This window comes from Nesoenas mayeri (assembly GCF_963082525.1).
Source record: "Nesoenas mayeri genome assembly, chromosome: 8".
Taxonomy (NCBI): Eukaryota; Metazoa; Chordata; class Aves; order Columbiformes; family Columbidae; genus Nesoenas; species Nesoenas mayeri.
Genome location: NC_137554.1, coordinates 16767287 through 16788880, shown reverse-complemented (window position 1 = coordinate 16788880; position 21594 = coordinate 16767287). Strand labels below are relative to the sequence as shown.

Genomic DNA, 21594 nt, shown 5'->3' with positions numbered 1-21594 from the left:
ATAGATATAGATATAGATATAGATATAGATATAGATATAGATATAGATATAGATATAGATATAGATATAGATATAGATATAGATATAGATAGATGATAGATATAGATAGATGATAGATATAGATATAGACAGATGAGCTTGAACTTTTTTCATTATAGAGACCAGCTATTAAATTATTTTTAAATAGAGTTTTCCAAGCTTCAAAACATAATTACTGGAGGGGGAAGAAGCAGACCTAAAATATCTTTTTTTTTCCACCAGCAGATCAAGGTCAGTTACCTCAGCGAAAGAAATTTCATTTTTAAGCCTGTCTGTGCAGGATAGAAATCAATTATCTCTTATGATACAGAGACCGGAGCTCAGCCCTGACAGCAGCCTTGCTCTATACACAAATGTATTTGGAGTTTTATTTCCAGACCAAGCTCTAGCTTTTTAAACTAGATGTTCCACTCTCGGCTCCAAAAGGTACAGCGCAGGCAGAAAACAAAAGAGCCTCATGAGAAAAGTAAATAACTGTCAGTGTTGAGAAAGGGGCGGTGGGTTTGCGGCGGACGGGGGCAGTGCCGGGACCGTCCGCATGTCCCTTCGGCCTGGCCCCGCGGCAGCTCCCGCCGGCAGCGCTGCCGGGCGCGCAGCACCGCACAGCACGGCGCCGGCCAGCGGCTCCGCTTCTGGGGGGGCCGGCGCGAAGAGGGGCGCTGCTTCTGGATTCACCTCCTCGCCTCCCGTTCGGGAGGTAGAGCCGCCACCCCCGCAGCACGCAGAAGCGATCAGGGCGCGCACGCTTTCCCGTCGCACCGTTAGCGGCAACAGGTCCATGCAGTGCGGGACTACAACACGTATTCCCTACGAAAGGCATGTCATTTATCGAATTAAAAAAGAACAAACCGAGCAGAGTTCCTGCTTGCAAAACAGGATCTGTAAGCGTCCTAATGATAAAGGCTGCCGTGTGGACAAGGCTGCTCCTGCTGGTGTTGATGCAGGGAACCCCTCCTGCGAGCTCTGCGGCTCGCTGCCTCCCGAAAGGCCCCCAGGGGTGCCTCAGCTTTGCACAGACCCCCCAGGGCCTCAGCCCTTCCACGCCTTCCAGTTTGTTCGGCAAAATCTCCGTCGGAAAGCTGCCCTGCAAGTAGCAGTGACCAACCGTCACCGTGCGCGCCCCGAGGCGGGTGATGCGCACCGGGGACAGCGGGCGGGCGGGAGCAGCCAGCGGCAGGACGAGGTGCAGCCTTACGACACTTCACTGATGACTCACTTGGCAATAAAAGAAAGGCAATCACAGCCATGCTTTACCACCCGCCTGGCCCAGCTCACTCCTTGCTCCGGAGTCTCCTGTAGTTTTGTATCCCGCCGCTGCCAGGTGTTTGTAAGGCAACAGTGCGTTCCAGCGTGCAGCAGTGAGCTCGGCCGGGCTTTAAAAATAGCTTCTCGGTCAATAATTGACTGTTTGGAAATGGTGCTCCATGTCGGATCAGAGAGGATCGACATCTCCGTAAGGCAAGAGTGAATGATTCACAGCAGAGAAAAGGCAGTAGGCTTTGGAAAGCGCTACAGCATGCTGTTTTAGTACAGAAAGTATTTCAGCCTGAAGCACACACTCTGTTTCGCTGACAGTGGATCAAAAAAAAAAAAAAGTATATAAGTGTGTTTGGGTTTCTTTTTCAGTTCTCTAGAGGGGGCAGTTTACTACCTAAAGCCTGAGTTGAAGCTACTAGCAGCCTCCGCTCAAATGAATCCTTAGGAATTAAAAGCAATATTTCCTCAAGAAAGTGAAGAGAGGAGCCCGTTGTCTACGGGATTTGGAAGGTGCCTCTCATACTGAAAGGGTGATATGGTTAAGGGAAATTTAAAAAAAAAAAAAAAGAGAGAGAAATTAAAATAATAGAGGAGAGAGAGGGGGAAGGGCAAGAGGAAGAGAGAGAAAGAAAGGGAGAGGAGAGGAGAGGAGAGGAGAGGAGAGGAGAGGAGAGGAGAGGAGAGGAGAGGAGAGGAGAGGAGAGGAGAGGAGAGGAGAGGAGAGGAGAGGAGAGGAGAGGAGGAGAAGAAGAGAAAGAAGAAGAAGAGAAGAGAAGAGAAGAGAAGAGAAGAGAAGAGAAGAGAAGAGAAGAGAAGAGAAGAGAAGAGAAGAGAAGAGAAGAGAAGAGAAGAGAAGAGAAGAGGAAGTAGACCAGAGCCTTTATTGGATACACTTTCCTGGTGCAAACAGTCTCGTAAAACTGGGCGTGAGAGGTGTGTGAGGTGAAGCAGCGAACTCGCTTTATAAGCTTTCCCAGGTGCGGAGGGGTCCTGCGCCTGCCGCACTGCCATACGCTGCGTTCTCCGGGGCTTTTCCCGTGGTCGCACCCCTGTGAGCCCGGGGCTGTGCCAGCCTGTGCCCGGGGCTCTGCCGTTGTCGCTGCGCCGTAGGGCGGCTGCGTGGCGGTGATTAGCCCCGCGCCTGTCTGAAGGCACCGGTTTCCGTGAGGGATTGCTCGGAGAGGATCTGGGCCGGCGGCAAACAGGAATGCTCAGCGGGAAAGGAAGGGGGACAGGATGCGGATTTATCTCCTGAAATACTTCCCTCTAAGGCTTTTTGTTCGGCTTTGGATTCAGATTTCCCAGCAGAAAAGTTTCAGTCCTCCATTTATTTATTTCTTATATTACTTCTGCGAAGTTTGTCTTGAACATTCCCCCAGAAAAGAACTCTTTCGCTAGTCTGCTGGGAAAATAAATTCAGCTTTCTCGGGGACACTTTCCGACACAAAGCTAGAAGGGAGCGTGCTATTTGATGCCCATCGAGCAAACCCCCAATGTGGGAAATGTCCCTGCTTAGAGAAAAAGGCTTTCAAACTTGCCCAGGTTCCGTGGCCTCTTTGAAGCTCCAAGAAACTGGAGCTTTCCTTTAAATATCATCACACAGAACCTTCTACCTTGAAAACAAAGAAGTGTAAGAAGCTCCAGATTATTTAAAACTAGACCGTGTTTTTTTAATGTATATGTACATACATTTAAACAGGGAAGTATAAAATATTCCAGGTCTTGCTTCTCGTACTAATCAAGGCTGCTGGAGTCTCCCCAAGCCATCATCTTTTGTAATTATAATTACACGCGTCAATCAAGACCTTCAGGCAAAGTCAGAACAAGGCAGGTAAACTCAGGAGAGAAATCACATTTTTAAAAGTTTGGAGAACTTAGTAAGGAATGTAGAAGAGATTAGAAGAAAGGGTAATTAAGGTTGCTCAAGGCAATCGTGAGAGCTAGAACTCCATGTTAAATTAAATGTAGGCACAAGGGACTAGGTATCATTTATAATATGCACCTCCCTAAACTGTTACTTCGGAGAAATGTGGATGTGTAATAACCACTCCAAAGTATTTTCACCCAAAGCGATAGTTCGCGGAGTGGCTTTGCGAGGTACAGTGTGAACTCGCTCCAAACGCTTCCCCGGCGTAATAACATTAAGCCCACAAGCAGCAACAAAGACCACAGGGACTGGTGCTAGGGCCGTGCCCGAGGGAGAGTGTTGGCCAGGGAGAGCCGGCCCAGGCCAGCTCAGCTGCCAGAGGGGACAGGCGGCCGTCCCGGCCGGGCTGCCCGCAGGGGCCGCAGCCCACCTGCCTCGTCTGAGTTCGGACCGGTTTCGCCTGCCCGATCCGGACGCGGGGTATCTTTCCCTGGCTTACACCTAAAACGCGAGCGCCTTTCCCGAAGCAGCAATAACGAGAGCAGCGGCACGGGGCGGGAGGGAAGGGATCGGCTCTTTCCCCGACGGAGCCGCGCGGGCTGCGGGACCCAGATCCGGCCGTGTCCTGCCGTTGTGCTAAACTTCCCACGGTTGCTCTAACTGCAGCCGGACCTGTGCTCTGACAACCTTTCTTCTGCGGGGAATGGCTGCGAGGAGGCCGAACTCCTCTGCGAGCCGCCCCCGGAGTCCTTTGGCCACCCGTCGGGCCAGCAGCAGGCTGAAGAGGCCCGGCTGCAGGCTTACGAGGCAAGAGGACCGAGGCCCCACGGAGACGCCCGGCTCGCAGCCCCGAGCATCTCCCGGCGGGCGCCTGGAGGAGAGGAGCGGAGCCGCCGCTGCGCTGCGGACGCCAGCGGTGCGGAGCCGCCCGGGCTCAGCGAAGGACGATGGTACAAGGCGACGCATGCGAGAGGGGTTCCTTGTAATTCACGTATCTGGGAACAACATCCAAAGGGACAAGACGGGGTGTCAGCCCGAGTGACTTCTGCCTAGAAACAAGAATGCTCCTCCGGGATGGTTTTCAGCCATCCCGCCTTGGCCATCTAGCCGCTCCCGCAGGTCGTCGTTTTGCTGTGCTAAAACTTAGTCGCAGGCGAGCTGCTAAACTGTGAAATTATAACTTGAGAAATAACGTGTTGATATAGCTCAAGAGTTGGCCTGCTTCGCCCTCCCGCCCGAAAGGGAAAGGGGAAAAGTTGAGAATGGAAGGAGCTCGAAAGGTCCGAGCTTCTCTGCGCGTCGGGTTTATCCCCCAAAAGTTAAACCCTGCATAGAGAAGGAAAAATACATTTTCTGCTCCAGTGGTGCTGGTGTTTGGCTTGAGATCTTCGCTGAATTTAGCAAAGGTCTCATCTTCCAGTTAATGGATGCAAAAAGTTTAAACTGTCTAGAAAAGAGTACATTTGAGTCCTTTGTCAGCAAGTGAAGGGCTTGCCCCATCGCTACTCACCTTGTGATCATCACGAATATTTAGTAAGTTACAAGAAGGGCCAGTTTTCATAAACTTTCTCCCAACCAATGGGAAACGCTACACTCTGCGCTGGAGACAGCTCCGCGCCTCACTTTCAATCGGAAGCAATTTTCACGGCAAATATTTTCAGCTCTGAATATACACAACGGAGATGAAAGTGCGAGGGTAGTACCGGCAGCCGAGCGCTCGGGCGGCGGGCTCGGATGCTTTCGAAGGTGCAAATACCGCTCGTCTCACTTCGCTAAACCTTCGCGCCGCAGTGCGAGCGGCGCGGAGCCCCCCGAACGCTCCCGGCGTGGAAGGGGTGGGGAAGGCAGCGGGGGCGGGCAGACCCCAGGCCCAGGTCGCCGAGGGGGTCGGCACCCCGCCGCCCCCGGGCCCCTCGCCACGCCGCGGGGCCGCCAGGCTGGGGCATCCACTTGGGCCAAACGAGTTCTTTGGGACAACCTGGAACTAAGTGCACTCGTTGCACCGTCAGACGGAGAAGGGAAGCTCTTGCTCAAGCGGTGGCTCTGCCAGGGTATTAGCTTTTGTGCAAACGACGCAACTGGCACCGATAGATTTCGCAAGAACTTTAAGGGAAGAAGTCCCAAAAAAAGCAGAATAGGTACAGCGAGCTCTAGCGCAGCTCCCTCCCGCTTTTCTCAGGTTCCAGGGCTGTGCGGCGGCAACGTGACCACAAGGGCTGGGGTTCTCCAAACGCAGGGGTTACCGCTACCTACCCCCGCCCGGCCGGAGGGAAGGCGAGGGCCGAGCGTCCCGCAGCCCCCGCCGGCCCCAAGGGAGCTGGAGCGGGGCTGCCCACCTGCAAGGAGGCACACCACGGGAGAGAGAGTAGGCGCAGCCCTCCTTGGGGGTGCTGGCAGCCCCTCGGGCTCCGCTGGGGCCAGGAGGGTGGCTGCAGCCCAGGCACCCGCAGCCCAGGCACCCGCCCTACAGCCCGGTTTAGCAACCGGGCAGGGGGTGAGCACGCTGGACAAGTGTGTGCTCTCCTGTTCGTCTATGTGTGCGCGGTGGGTGTTGCTCATCCCGCCTCTGCCTTATTGGTTGCAAGGGTGGTGTTTGGACCCCCTTTGCCGGAGCCCCCTGCGCCCTGCAGCCCCCGGGCTCCGGGAGCGCCTCCCCGCGGGCCCGGGGTTAGAGGTCCCGACTCGGCACCTCCGCACTTGTGGCGGGGGAAAGAGAGGGAGGAGAAGGAGGAGGAGGGAGGAAGGGAGGAGGGGGACGGGGGTGGGAACCCTGTCCAGCAGCACCAGCAGCGGCAGAGCGCTCCTCGGCACTGTGCCGCTCCGCATGGATCGGGGCGCCGGGCTGCCGCCGCGCTGAGCCTCAGGCGGAGCTGCGGGCTCCGGGGTTCCTCCTTCCTCCCCGGCACCCCCGGTCTTCCTCCTCCTCCTCCTCCTCTCCTCTCCGCCCCCGCCGCTTGCAGCCCGACTACCGCTCCGCGGCTCAGCCAGCCGCGGGCACCCGGCGGTGCTTGCCGGCGGCTGGGGCCACTCGTTGCTCCCGCTGAAGCAGAGTAAGGGCTGGCGTGGAGCAGAGGGAGGGAGGAGGAGGAGGAAGAGGCAGCGGCCGCCAAACGCCCCTTGCTCCAGCTAAATCTGTGCTGCCGTGTCCAGGTGCCGGTGTCGCGGACGGACACGGAACTCCCAGCCCGGCCCGCAGCCGTCTTGTCATGCTACCCAAAGTGGAGACGGAAGCCCTGGGACTCGCCCGGTCGAATGGGGAACAGGGACAGATGCCGGAAAACATGCAAGGTAAGGGGGGAAAGGTACGGCACTCCCCCTCCGCGCACGCCCGTGTCCCCTCGGCAAACCGCCCCTTCGCCTTGCCAAAAAAAAAGTTTATGACTGCTGCCTGCGAGCTCCCCCGCCGTCGCTCTCTCCGCGCCCCGCCGAGCCCCTGCTACCGTGGGCCAACATCTAGTGTGGCTCGGGGACCGGGGCCACGGCACGGCCCCCGGCAGGAGGTGCAACCGCTGCCGTGGAACTGTCAAGCATCTGGCCGGCCGAAGCCTTTCCCGGGGTGTAGACGCCCCACCGGTCACTGCCAGAAGACACTGGCCCCGCTGCAGATCCGGGGGCTTTCAGTCTCGTCCCCGGTTCGCGCAAAACCGACTCGAAGTCTATGGCGGGGGAGTTACCCGGGGAAGACCGGCCGAGCACCCCCTGTGCCACAAACCGTCCTGAAACGGGGCCCTGAGGGCTCTGCCCCGTGAGCACGGCTCCCGCAGACACAGCGCAGGTGGCAGCGGCGCGAAACTTTACAGCGGAGAGCCCCGACGCCGCGGCAGATTTGCGCCCTTGTGGGGTACCCGGGAAGGCAGCGGGATTCCCGAGCGGGAGTGGCGCTGAAAATGCCTCTCAGGGGCGGGACGAAGCCGTTCTCGGTGTCCTGCTCCGGGCTGCAGCGCTGCGGGGAGGGAGGCGGCGGAGATCCCGTTTTAGGGCCGCCGCGGGATGTCGGCTCCCTGCCTCGCCCCACCCTGCCCTCCGCTCTTCTCCCAAGACAGAAATTCCCTTCCCGGCTGCTCTTTCGAAATTATCGCCTCTCCTCCCAGGAGCCTGCAGGGAAGCAGGGGCGAGGTGGGCCAGGGGCCTCGGAGGTGCTGAGGGCGGCTCATCCGCCCCTTTTCTTGCCCGCGAAGGAGGCTCCGTGCCAGGACACGGCGCTCGGAAAGCCCCTGCTTTCTCACTTGGCTTTTCCTGCGAGGAGAAGAAACTTCTTCTCAGAGCCGGGCAGTAGAGCCGCGGTCGCGGGAGCAGAGGGGAGGGCCTGGCCCTCCTCCTCCCCTGTCTGCGGCCGCCCCGTGTCTGCCCCAGGTCGTGCCGAGGTCGCTCTGGAAACGTTTTCCCGGCTGTGTGCTGGCGGGTTCATGCTGCCCGCGCTCTCCGGCAGCTCTCCCGAGCGCCGGGGCGCAGCCTCCTTGCCGTGGCGCAGGGAGCGCAGCTCCCGCACTCCCAGCAGGGCGTCCGGTCCGCCGGCTTCAGGCGGACTCTGACCACGCTGGTGCCCCAAACTGTCGCAGCGCGGAGTCACCGGCCAAGACGCGACATCCCAAGCGGTGCCGCTGCGATGCCCGGCGTCCCTTGCCTTGCTCAGAAGCCGTCTGCCGCCACTGTGCATGCCGAACTGATCGGAGTTTTAGCAGCAGGGAAGGAGAAAGAAACCGGCCTCGCGGTGAGCGGCAGGATTTCTTTTTGGGAATAAGCAGTGAGGCTGACTGGGCTTTTTGTGGGGGGAGCCCGGCTCGAGCGCCCGCACTCTGTGCCTTCCTTCAGCTTGTTGTAACCCGCCTCGCCCCCTCCCGACGGCCGGCTCCTCCCCGGCTTTTCCCCGAGTGACAGAAACTTCGGGTGGCCCCGGCGCGCAGGTTTCCCGCCCCAGTACCGGGGATGCTGGCTGGGCAGACCCCGACTGCATCCCCTGCGAAAAGCGGTCCCGGCCGGCTGTCCCTCTGCCGACCTGCGCCGCCGGGGGCTACGAGCGGCTTCCACGTCGCCGAGGGACCTGGCTGCGACCCCCCGGGCCCTGGATACGGCGCTCACCCTATCGGCGGGAGCAGGGGGAGACGAGCTGGCTCGAAGGGGTGGCGGTCACCCCGAGACAACTCGGTTGGGAGGGCGCGGAGGGCGTTGTTCTAAGCTAGTTTTGCTATAATAGTAAGTTACTTTTCTTTAACGCGGCGCAAAAGTGCTGTGTCTGTAAGAGACAAGTTTAGGCTAAGTAAATATTTGCAGGCTGATGTTGAAAGAAAACTTTAAAGAAAACGAACTGAGTTTTAAATACACAAGTGACACAATCTTTTCACTCTGGTTTTTAAAGCTTGCCCCTTATCATTTTCGGATTTAAATGAATTAATTTAGTTTGATTCCACATAAGGACTAGGTTAAGGGCACACTGTAAATAAAAATATTTACGACATGAAACTAAGGAGCTGATGGCTTGTGTTCCAGTTGCTAAGTATGCAGATTTGCTATTGATGAAAAGTTGCATTTCTCAATGCAAGCTGCGTTTTGATTTTTTTTTTTCCCCAGTTTGCAGTGGTGTGTGTGAGCTTTCTCTCTAGATGAGAACAGCTGCAGAAAAACTGAGTTATTAATGTAAATTCTAATTTAATGTGTTATTTGTCCTTTCCACAGTGTCTCAGTTTAAAATGGTGAATTACTCTTACGATGAAGACCTTGAGGAACTGTGTCCAGTCTGTGGAGATAAAGTGTCTGGGTACCATTATGGACTTCTCACCTGTGAAAGCTGCAAGGTTCTGTACTAATTACTTCGTACAAACACAAGAACAGCAAAAAAGTTTCAAATATTATTAGAAAAAAAAGATAGTTAAAGAAAAGTTGTGTAATAATTTGACTCTGTTCTGATACGTTTCTTGTTACATTCACATGAAAAATTAACCACCAAAAAGCTTTAGAATTTAGAAGTCTCTTGGAGAGATCTCATCTGCACAAATTGAAACAATTTGGACTGTTTTGAATTGTAGTTTTAACATTGTTTTTAAGTATTTTGCTGTTGTTAAGTGATGTAATTCTAAAATAATTTTCATTCCTAACTGTCCTAAATATTGATTTTAGTTGATTTGTATACATTCAGGGTATTTCTGTTGCTGGAGGATAAAGTAGGAAAAGATCAGCTTTGCAAAATCTAATGCAGCTTCCGTAAGATTTATTTCATCCTTCAGTATTACGATGTAAACTTCTGTGACTATAATGGCCTTTTTCATACAATCTATAACTGTCAGAGCCCACTTGACACACAAAATCAAGTAACTAATGTATGATTTGTTTTAGATTATTAATTTTGAGGATAAAATATTTGTAAATTCAACTTATCATATTGGAAGATAAATATATCTGCATGTTTCTATTATACCAAAAGGTTTAAATACTATAAGAATTTATGACATATAAAATTGGTCTTGTAATTTTTTAAGTTCTTTACAGTTATTTAAGTAATGCACATGTGATGTTTAAGTAATGCACATGTGATGTTTAAGTTTCCTTTACCAGAACAATGCAATTTAAAATATTTAGCTGTATGGAAAAATTAACTTAGCACATTATATTTTCATTAAAAAATAATCAATGAGAAGTGAACAACAAGCACTTATTATGCCTCTAACATGCACCAGTGGGATGTACAGTAGCCAGAGGTACTCTGTATTTCTGCTATCTCTGCAACAGAGTCCCTACTTATTTCGTGTAAAACTACTTTAAAAGGGAGACTTTAATAATCTTGCTTTCATTAAAGAATACAAAATAAACTAGTCAGCCTCACTATTCCTGTTACCACTGTTTGGGGCACAGGAGGCTATAGCCAGTCTTACCAAGCTTTGACATAAATCTATAAAAATAGCTCTAACACAAGAAAAGCTCCTCTGGAGTCTGGTGGTTTTCTCCTGAGTACATCTCACTGCAATTTAAAACAAACTGTGTAACTTCATAAATGCTCAAGTGGTGTCTGAAATATATGGTACAAGAATTTCCATAAAATAAAATGCTAAAACACACTATTCAAGTAAAACAGGCTAACTTTTGTATCTGTCATGCAGGGATTCTTTAAGCGAACAGTCCAGAATAACAAAAGGTACACATGTATAGAAAATCAGAATTGCCAGATTGACAAAACACAGAGAAAACGATGCCCTTACTGTCGATTTCAAAAATGTCTAAGTGTTGGAATGAAATTGGAAGGTAAGAGCTATAGTCTTGATGATATTGTCAACTATGTTATAGATTGATTTTGAAAATGATAGGATTACATATGTTATTATGGGCTATTTTATTTTTAAAATGCTCTGATTTATCATGTTTTTGAAATTATAGTGAAAGGTGACTTTGTGTGCTAATTGAAATTGTTGCTTTATAGAAAAATCTAATGAGTAAATGGTAAATCACTAACAACTAGTCAAAATCATAATCTATTTTTTCATATATATATGTGTGTGTAATTTGATATTTCAGTATGTTAGAGTTTGTGAATGAGTGGATCTAGACAGAATAGTTTTGCAGCTTTGAAAAAAGACTTAATTTATATTAAACATAAAATATGTAAGAAGTGTCCAGATTAGAAAAAATAGCTATGGGGAGTGATCTGATTTTATTTATATTTTATCTAGTGCATTTGCTGTTGTTGTGTGTGTTGTTTTGGTTTGGTTTTTAATATATATTCTTCTGACAATAAGGCAGAAAACATAGAAACAGATAAAATAAGGGGTTTTAGGACACCAACTTGCCTTTGAGATTAAGGAACCAAATAATCTCTAAAGTTGTGTCCTATATTTTTGTGATGCTAAACCTGAGACACTATTGCAAATGAAAGAGAATAAGGCATTTTGAAGTATACTTTTTGACTGCATTTCACTTTCTCATGTATAGAGAACAATACCCTTTGAGATAACTGAATGCAAAATCACCAGACTTGAATTTGAGAATCATACACAGTTCATTCTAACTTTGATATATAAAACACTAAAATCCAGATCTCACTGCAAATTACATTTCTGCATGACCAAGGACAAGTTCTTAAATTCCTTATTCTTAAAATTGTACTGAAATGGCATTCACCCTAAAAACTTAACCAGGAAAAATCAGGCCAAGGTGAGCAACCATAAAGGATAAGACCCAGTCACCTGAATCTGGCAAAGGAAAGCTGTTGGTATAACTGAAGATAAACAGAAAAATCAGTTTCATGGATTCAGTACTATTGTGTTTGTCCACAAGACTAGGAGTGACACACTGCACTAAACATCTCGAATCACTACATGATCTTCCAAATTCCAGTGGTACAATAAAAGAACATTTGGAATCCTTTTCTCATTGTTGATCTTAAGAATAAGGATAAAATACATTTATCTATTGCTTTTAACTCCTCTCAGTTGCTGACAATGACACAGGACCAAATTTTCTTTTCTGTGATTACATGTAGTTCACCTTATAGGAGTTATTCAAAAGTATTTGCTAATCAAATTTGGCTCACAGTTTTTAATTGCAGAATACCTGGGAGGATACTATGTATACAGATTTCAAGTGAATTACATTTATCTTTGTAGTGATTTAATTATTTCAATTTTCTGCATTTTGCTCAAAATCAATATTCAACAGCAATATTAGTAGCAGCATTTTTACTACAAAATTAAGCAAAGTGCCTGTAGTTTTAAAGGTACTCTAGAAAATATACTTTAGCTTCCTTATCCACACATCCATACAACCTCTTTTCCTTTGTTTAAAAAGCTGGAAGAACAGGCGCTTCCATAATTCTAAATACTTGTGACATTTATATGTGTATTTCCCTGATAGCAATATATATATAGCCTTAAAGTCGAGTTCATAAACGACCATGGACAAAAAAAAATCATTAAACGTTAAAGTCCTTATGATAATGTACAGTATTGTGCGTATCTAGCATTCATAATAAATTTTTAATGTTCTACTAATCCCTAAGATAAAAAGCTCAAGAACTTAACCTCCAGCAATCTCAGCAGTCTCAACATGTCACCAGGCTGTCAAAGGTTCCTCTTTCAATCTAATTGCCGTTGGGCAAGGTGGGCTTGGTGAGAGCTCCTCGCTAGTCCATTACATATATACCATGGTGACAGACACTGCTGTGACAGAGACCACCAGCACGACTCCCAAGGCAGCTGTTGAGGTGGATTTGTTTTAATTATTTCTAATTCCAGAGATATTATAAGACAGAACAGTGTCAATAGTTTCTGTTTCACTTCTACCTTCTGTGTGGAAGGCAGCAAGCTGACAGCTTTCTCTCTGCACATTCCAACTGCAGCTAAACATTTCTGTAAAGCTGTTAGCTAACTAGAAATCACTTAAAGTTTTACCCCAACCTGAACAGAATCATCAAAAGGAAATATTTACCTTTTGCCAAGAAAAACATATTCCCCTTTGTGACTACTGAACATTTCACAATTTACATTTCAGATGTTTTGCTGCGGTGGAAGGCAGTAATGGAATGATTATAATGAGACAATGTGGTCTGCTGGATCCGTCTCAGACAAATTCTGGACATCAGCCCTTGTTTCTTAGTGACATAGTAGCTTGACATAAAACCAAATATACATTGAGATCTCCACATGATCCCATAGCAGGTGTGAAATTCCTGTGGCCAACCATTGTGTTTGTCCCTGTGTCCTAATCAATGTAAAGAGAAGTCCTTCTATGTTAGTAATATATGCATGTGATATTTAAGTTACCAGAAAAAAAGTGACATTTGTTAAGTCAAAATTAACCGTTTCCTTTAGGGCTAAAAGTGCTACTTTGAATTTTTACATTTCTGCTCTGTGCTAATGTACGTTTCATTAAAGAACACTGATTCCAAGTTTTAATTATTATTTACTTCCTCCTCTCCCCCAACAGCTGTGCGAGCGGACCGAATGCGTGGCGGTCGAAACAAGTTTGGACCAATGTACAAGAGAGACAGGGCATTGAAGCAGCAGAAGAAAGCTCTTATCCGAGCAAACGGACTTAAACTGGAAGCCATGACTCAGGTGATTCAAGCAATGCCAACTGACCTGACAATATCCTCTGCAATCCAGAACATTCATTCTGCCTCCAAAGGCCTACCTCTGAACCACACTGCCTTGCCTCCTACAGACTATGATAGAAGTCCCTTTGTAACCTCTCCAATTAGTATGACAATGCCACCCCATGGCAGTTTGCAAGGCTACCAAACCTATGGCCATTTTCCAAGCCGTGCTATCAAGTCCGAGTACCCTGACCCTTACACTAGCTCACCAGAGTCAATAATGGGCTACTCATACATGGATAGTTATCAAACAAGCTCACCAGCAAGTATTCCACATCTGATATTGGAACTCCTGAAATGTGAGCCAGATGAGCCGCAAGTTCAAGCCAAGATCATGGCATATCTGCAGCAAGAGCAAGCCAACAGAAGCAAACACGAGAAGCTCAACACATTTGGGCTTATGTGTAAAATGGCTGACCAAACCCTCTTCTCCATTGTTGAGTGGGCCAGGAGTAGCATCTTTTTTAGAGAGCTTAAGGTAGGTAATAATCTTACATTACATTATCATGCAATCAAGAAAAACAAAACAAAACAAAACAAAACAAAACTTTTGTTACAATGTTGTACTTCAAACAAGAAAGTATGGGTTTTCTTTTTTTTTTTGCCCCCTCCAAGCATCTCATTCTTAATTTATTCGTCTTGAAGTAGGCAGACTATTATGACGAGAAACTTGCAGTTGTATTCCACCCGAGCCTGTAATTAGCTGTAGCAAAGAGATTCAAGTTTCAGTTCTGGTCTTCTGTACCTCGCTATTTATCACAATGGTTATTAACCTGTATAGGGCCTCACATAAGTTTCATTCCTTCCCTGTCAGTATTGCTCACTGTCTGGCTTGAATTCAGAGTTGTAAGTGTGCCTGTTACACCATTCTACATTCATTTCTGTAATTATTTTATTACTCCATTTAACATATGGGGGAATGCCATTTTGTCCATCTCTGTACCCTTCTTATATAAGCCCATTTTTTGAATATTCACTTTCTCATTGGGATATTATTTTGTGCATTCTTATGTGTGTAGTTAAGCATGAAGGCTGAATCCTAAGTAGGGTATACACAGAACAGAAAGCAAGGAGGAAGAAAATACTTTCAGGACTCCTTTTGGTTCTCACCACCACTGATACATGGGGGTTTTCCTTTAATCTAGGCTGGCTACAATAACTTTCGGGCTCTTAATTTTGTTGGCGCACCCAATAAATCCCTATGCACAGCTCTGGTTGCTAGAAATTCTCCCACTGACATTCCTAGGACTTTTTGCTAAGGCACTCTTGTAGTTTGTTGTGGTCAGGTCTGAAGTTGTAAGGCAGAAATTTGAGATCAGACAATAGAGATAAACTGCAGTTTTTAACACTCTCTTGATACAGAAATTAGCTCTAGAAATAATAAAATATCTTCTGTATCAGGAAAACCTCCAGATTATGAACTCAAATCACATCTGAATTTCTCTATTATATTGCTAGTTACTGAATCTCTGTCTGATACACAGAGATGTTTTTGCCACAACTATTTACTTCTCAAATCTGTTCTGCAACCACCCATAATTTCTTGCTGACTACTGTCAAGCTGGAGGAAAATAATATGAAATCCAAATACAACAATTACAGTAGAAGTTCACTGAGAATTGAATCTACATGAACCAAGAGCACAGAAGGAAGATCCCCTCAAAAAGCAGCAGGCAGGATACTTGCCACAACAGTATTTCTGTCATAGCCATCATGATGCAGACAAATTAAAAAGCTGATTACAAGAAAAGCAAGGTGTGTATGTTGCATACGCAACTCCAGCTTCTCTCTAGTTTTTCAAGAGAATGGTTGCAGGAACCATTAGAAACTCTGTCTATATAAAGTGAAAGAAGGGGGAAAGTTTACTCAGAGGGGAAAAAGAAAATGGATTAAAGAAAGGAAAAGACTGCCACATCTTTGTTTGCCAAGTTGTTTACAATTTTATACTAGAAAATATATAAGCCACGCTGCCCATTCTAAATAATTTAAAAATTAAAATTGCAAACACATTACAATAGAATATGTCCTAAATATCAGGGACCAGATCCTTCTCCCCATACACTGGGGAGTACTTTAGTCTGCAGTAGCCATGTTAAAGACCACTGAGACTTGGGGAACTAGATACTCCTCAGTGTAAGAATTTTTAAGTTATGATCTGCCTTAAAATTCCAGTTATTATTAAAATGAGAATATTAAAAGATATTCAAGCAACGTTTACTTTTTATGGTTCGGTGGCTTAATCTATAGGTAGATTTTATAAGCATTCAACACGCTATACTGGGAATAGTTTTAGAAATGTCCTTCATCTCCAACCTCAGCCTGGATGATATTCTTCAACCAACATATGTTTACTAGCATGGACCCAAAAGATGCATACATTTGTTTCACAAAAATGCTGACCAACTTCTCCTGGCTCTGGATGTATATAGACACTACAATGTACATACAGACTTCTGGAAAGATATATATTCTAGAAATTCACTACATAGAGCCTTGGGCTAGTGAACTGACTTTGCACATTTTTAGAAGGCATTGGTTTCATCTTAGTACTTGTACCCTTTACATCTTAGAAACTGAGAGTTCAGACAGTTTCATACCATCTGCTATATCCAGATTTTTTTTTTATTTTTTTTTTTTTTTTAATCAGACAAGATCAACTAAACTGCACAGCATTCCAGAACAGTAACAACACACTTGGAAATCCATCCATCTATCCTTCCACACCCAATATTTAGGGACCAGATTACATAAAATGCTAAGAACTTTAAACTTCTCAACTTCAAAAAAGTGAGGTGCTCAAAACATGTTTAGATCAGACTCTGTTAACAGCACCAGGTTAACACCATCTCTCTTTGTAGCTGAGATGAGAGGATCAGAATTAAACAAAGGGTTTCCAAACCTGAATGCAGCTCTCTTCTATCCATCCACGGTTTCAGTTTCTTCTAACCAAGGTAGCAAAAGCAGCTATTTCACATTGCTCCACAGAACATGAATCCCTGTAGGAGAGGGAAAAACTCCTAAGGATATGACAGATTCTAAGTGCAGAGGGAAGGGTAAGGCAATTGTTATAAAGACGCAACTAAATTTTCAGGAAATTTTTGTTCCCTACCTATACACAGCTGAGAAGTACATATTTGCTTGAGAAGATATTTTTGTGTTATTCCTACATGTTTGAACGTAACAACTGAGATGTCTTTCAGATAAGACAGGTGCATTAGTAGAACTCTGGGACTAAAATTTGTAAAGACTCAAATAATTAAACAGTAAAAAAGTACAGATGTGTTTTTTATGAAATTCATCTTTTGAAGTCAGAATATTTTGTAATTAGTAATTACATCATAGATTCTGGGGTTTGACATCACATGTTACTTGCTTATTCATAATGAGAAGTGTTTCTGTATAATTATTTATACACAGATGAAATAAGAATACTGAGACAACCTCCCAGTACACTCATGATGATACTAATAGTAATAGTAAAGAAGGCTTTTGTTTGCTATTCTGGAGTTGCTGAAAGCTCAGTAAATATCAAAGTAAGATATATCCATCTTATCCTCAGCTAAGAAAACTCAGGAATGCCCTGGGGATGCTAGATTTGTAGCCAGCTGTCTTAGTCAGGTGAAAGGTCTTTGTACAAAGCTAAAAAGAAAATATTGCAGGAGTTTCTAGAGTCCAAAGGTTACCTGGCCCCAAGGAAGGATGCAGACAGTTGCACTGGACCGGTCTTTCCTCATCAGCACACACCAGGGAAAATTCAACAACTACTTCCAGAGCTCCAGAACCCATTAAAAAAAAAGCAGTCTTTGCTTGGGGCAGGAAAAAAACAGGACCTGCACTGTAGGACAGTCCTCAGGATACTTTCTCCTGGCTGAGGATCAGAAAATTATGTTGATAGTTACAAAAAAGGCACTAAAGCACTTGTGACTCACAAAAAAATATTACCTTGACTTATTTTGCTATTTTAGCGAGGATGTCATAGGTCAAAGTACTATGTGAGCACAAACCCATTTAGTGAATGATTGCAGGAAGGGCCAGTGCACTTCATGTTAAAGAAGCTCATCCTAGAGCTATTCACTGACTTTGCAAATTTAGACATTCATTGATGTCAGACTGCATCAGTTCTGTGACAGGTTTCTTGCTGTTAGGACAAATTTTTCCATGTTTACACTAGCCACAAATGTGGCCTTCAAAGAAACAATGGTTTAACCATGTATCTCAAAAGGACCCTATCTATAGAACTTCTCCTGTACATGGTAACACAGATGTTTTGACAGCTAATAAGTGAACAGAGGCCTCATTTGGTATTACATATTCCTCATAAGCACAGCTACTATAATAGCAGAGTTCCAAATTATTTCTTAAAGCAGTGCAAACTTAGTGTGAATTGGATTAACAGAAGCCCTGGAGTCACTTAAATTTTTTCTGTAAAATATATTTACATAGATATAGTAATATAATACTGAATACATCAGCTTTTATCTCAAATTTCAGTCTTTATGTAATTATCAAGAAATGCGTAGAAAATAAGGATTTACAGCACAGAGATCAAATTATTAAACTGAATTAACAAAAAATAGAAAAAATAGGCTAGGTTTGTTTGTTTGGTTTGGTTGTTTGTTTTGTTGGGTTTTTGGTTTAATGTTGGGTTTGTTGTTGTTCTTGTTGTTTTGGTTGGGGTTTGTTTGTTTGTTTTGTTGTTGTTGTTAGTTGTGGTGGTTTTGTTTTTTAGAAGAAATATCAGCAGTGTAATACCTTAAAAGTTCTTCTTCAGGGTGATGAAAGTTTGATATATTATTTAGACTTAAGTGATCAAAGGCAATTTGATAACTCAGAGTGCTTCTGCACTTTGTAGTATGTGTTTATCAGGACAGCAAATGTAACTAACAAAGATGATGAAATAAAACTTCTGCAGTGTTCTTTTAATCAGGGAAGCTGCCAGAAACTGAGATCCAGGATTTCCCTTAATATCAGTAATCAGATGAGTTAATATGTTGTCACGAGTAGCTGTTGATTTTTAGTCTGGTTTACATGTATCTGAATCTGAAAAGATATTTCTCAAATATTTTTAAAAATTGGGGAAAGGGAAAAGTATTTCTCTTACACAGCCAAATAATTCTTTGCTTTAGAATCATTAATTTAATTTCACAAATAGTAGAAGCATTGCTATAGAAAGAAACCTCAGCAGGGAAGCTGGTCTTCAAGGAAGCATGGTATTATACCTGCCACCCAGATGAACCTTGTAGGGGAACACTCTGTTAGAAGATAACTTCATGATATTCTGGCTCTCTTCTGAACAAAGGATGTGACTAAGTTCTATATTTCAGTGTGTGGGCATATAGTTTTACAGCCTTTCTAAACAGTTTGTTCAGCACTAAGCTTCTGGACTTTTTCTAGGGGTAAAAAGAAAGATGACATTCTCCTATGCCCATTCAGTCAGAGCTGGGTACTTCAGTTTCACACTGTCATGTGGTCTTATCACCTCTGGTAGCAGGAGACTGAGTTCAGTCACTCTGGATTTAATAAATTTTCCACCTAATACCCAACATTGAGCAGCCTGCTGAGCCTAAGAGCCACGCTCCGGGCAGGGTTTTTTTGAAAGGCTGCCACTTGGCCACTAGACTGGATCTGAAGTCACCAGTTCACAGGAACAAACTTACCACGTTCCCTTGAACAGCCATGTTGCAATAACAATGTTTTGTCACTTATTATTGGAGAAAACTTGGGCAAGTAGCAATTCCAAAAGCTGTCCAGCCCATCCTAATGCAGGTGACAAGCAGAGATATAATAGGCTGCAGTATGGACACACAGAATTACAGCCATGTTAATAACTTATTTTATTTCCAGACCACTATTTTAAACTATTGTTTTCTGCTGTGAGGATTTGATCTTTTTGCCAAATGATGGGAAGAGCTTTGCACATTAAAATTACATAATTCCAGTCTCTTGGAAAATCACATATATATTTCCTGATTTTGCTTAGGAAAGTCAGAGTTTTATGGGTAGAATGACAGATCTTCACTTGCTAAAAAGTCCTTTTTTTTTGCAAGTTTCTACCATTAAAAAAAAAAAAAAAAAAAAAAAAAAAGGCAAGTCATTTTTCCCCTTAAATTATGACATTTCTTACAACTAGGCAGTAAATCTTACTACAGGAAGAGAACTTGTTTCATTCAGATCCAGAGTTTTTGTACAATAACTGTATCATTCAGATCCAGCACTTGTGTACAATACTTGTATGATGTTTCTGTTGTATGGAATGGTTCCCCGTTACAGTGAAAGTTCGTCTCTATAAATCTATCAAGGCTGTTGAGAATTAAAGATCTTCTGTTAACTTGTAGCCATTAAGATCACCTACAGTAAGGGTGAAATCCTAGCCATACTGAAGTCACATACTTCCTATTAGCCCTGCTGAAGCCCTTAATGTAAATGGATATTATTCTTTACTTTCATATGTAGAGGTAAACTGCTCCAGATCAAGGGATGATCATCTTTGTATATACAGCACTGTGTAGTCAATAACTCACATAATCCACTCAGCTCTAGAGCTGAAAAATGCTAACAAATGACATGAAAAGCAGAGGAAAGTGTGATTTATGAATAAAGATTAAGAGATCTGAATATTCATAGTTTGATGAAGCAACAAATACAACCATATGGCATCCATGTAGAAGCAAAACATCTGAACAAAACAAAGCCATTGGAAAGTGAGGAACTGTGTTCTTCCTGTAGTAGCATCAATAAGAGTTTCCAGAACATTGGGTCATCAAACTTATTATTGGAGAAAAGGCCTAAAGTGGAGAGCTTTCAAATTGTGCAATAAATTGTTAAATCACTCAAAACAGGTTGGATGCACTATACAGCTATCGAGGCGCACGAACATACCACAGGACTTAGATCTTTTCCATTTCCAATTTTAAAATTACTATACAACAGAGTTTCAAATAGAAGCAATAAAGTTGAGAGGCAGACTGCACTTAAATACCTATCTGGTATCTTTCTACTTCCAAACTTTGGCCAGTGTGAATTAACAAGTAGATTTTCAGACTTGTAAAACAGAGTAAGCCAACTATTGCCAGGGAAGCATGTCATTTTATGCTAGCCAGAAGCTTAGCCATAAATTGTTTGTTTGGGGTTTTTTGTTTGTTTGGGTTTTTTGGTCATGCATCAAAGCTACCATGGTTTGCTCTATTTCATAGCCTTAAGTTACAAGACTACTTATAAAAGGAACCAAAGCACAATTGCATTTGCTGGAAACAAAATTCAGTTGCTTATTACCCTATCCCCCAAGGTACAAAAATAGCAACCTCAAGAAACGTGAGTTTTAGTACAAGAGGAAATAATATTTCAGAAAATGAGTGCAATTCAAGAACTATCCAAATTAATGGTAAACATTCAGTTTCAACTCCATTACAGCCAACGTAAAGACAGCAGTGATGTCCAAAATATGGTACTTTGTTAAATGAGCGCAGTACAGGTATTTTAGTAAACTGACATATGAAGTAGCTATTTAATCCCTCCCACTTTTACCACACCTGGCTAGAAAGAGCAGTCAAAAGCAAGCTGAAAAGTAACCACTATCTTTAGGACAGCCTTTAACTGTTTTCTGAATTTTTTTCCCCCCATAAGAAACCTCTTAATTATCAAGTTTGCAACCGTTTCAACTCTGAATAAAAAAAACAGTTTTATTCAAAGTTAATGTTAGCTGTGTCACAGCATGCTGCCTTAGCACATGACAAAATTGATTTGAAACATTGCTCTCCACACAACACAGAAACCAACAAGGTGCCACAGCCCCCACCGCAGCCTTGCTGAGGGGCCCAGCTCTGTCACCCTGTGCCCAGGGATGCCGGCTGAGATGGCCCACCCCAGCACCCTCAGACAGGGCCTCACAAGCCTAGGGACAAGGTATGATTTGAAGGGACAAAGCATGATCTGAAAGGACAAAGCAAGATCACGTACAGGTAATAAGGGATCCTTACCTATGAGGCAGTCCCAGGTTGTGGCTGGAGCTCAAAATGGCGCTGCCGGTGGGGGCAGGTGAGGCCGTTAGAGCTGTGAGGGGCCACAGGTGTGTCAGGGAGAGCAGCTGCGTGCTTTGAAGGACATAGGCAAATAACTCCAGGAGTAAACCATAAAAAAGCAGCTAACTCAAGGGCTAGGTCTTTGCCTCTCTCACACATGCCTTTTCTCTGACCTGAGGCTGACTCTTTGCTGTGTAAAAGAGGCAGTGGCGGGCAGCCTGAGGTGGCGGTGCGGCTGGATGCCATCCCCCGGCCAGGCTCTCCGCTGCCCACGTTTCTGCACCCTGTGGTGCTCAGACCCCGTTGTGGGGCAGGGTGAGGTGTGTGTTGGGATT

General features: G+C 45.0%; 1 protein-coding gene across 2 annotated transcripts in view; it reads left to right on the top strand.

Annotated features, from left to right (window-relative positions):
- The window catches only part of NR5A2 (nuclear receptor subfamily 5 group A member 2), a gene marked incomplete at both ends in the record, with an annotated part of 90674 nt that overhangs the window by 4117 nt on the left and 64963 nt on the right, over window positions 1-21594 (top strand). The window contains 4 exons of one of the 2 annotated variants that reach the window (XM_080348893.1): window positions 6314-6451; window positions 8837-8955; window positions 10255-10396; window positions 13073-13719. In XM_080348893.1, the coding sequence (XP_080205019.1) occupies window positions 6314-6451; window positions 8837-8955; window positions 10255-10396; window positions 13073-13719 (1046 nt within the window). The remainder of the gene's footprint in view (window positions 1-6313; window positions 6452-8836; window positions 8956-10254; window positions 10397-13072; window positions 13720-21594) is intronic. The other variant, XM_080348894.1, reaches the window with a different exon arrangement.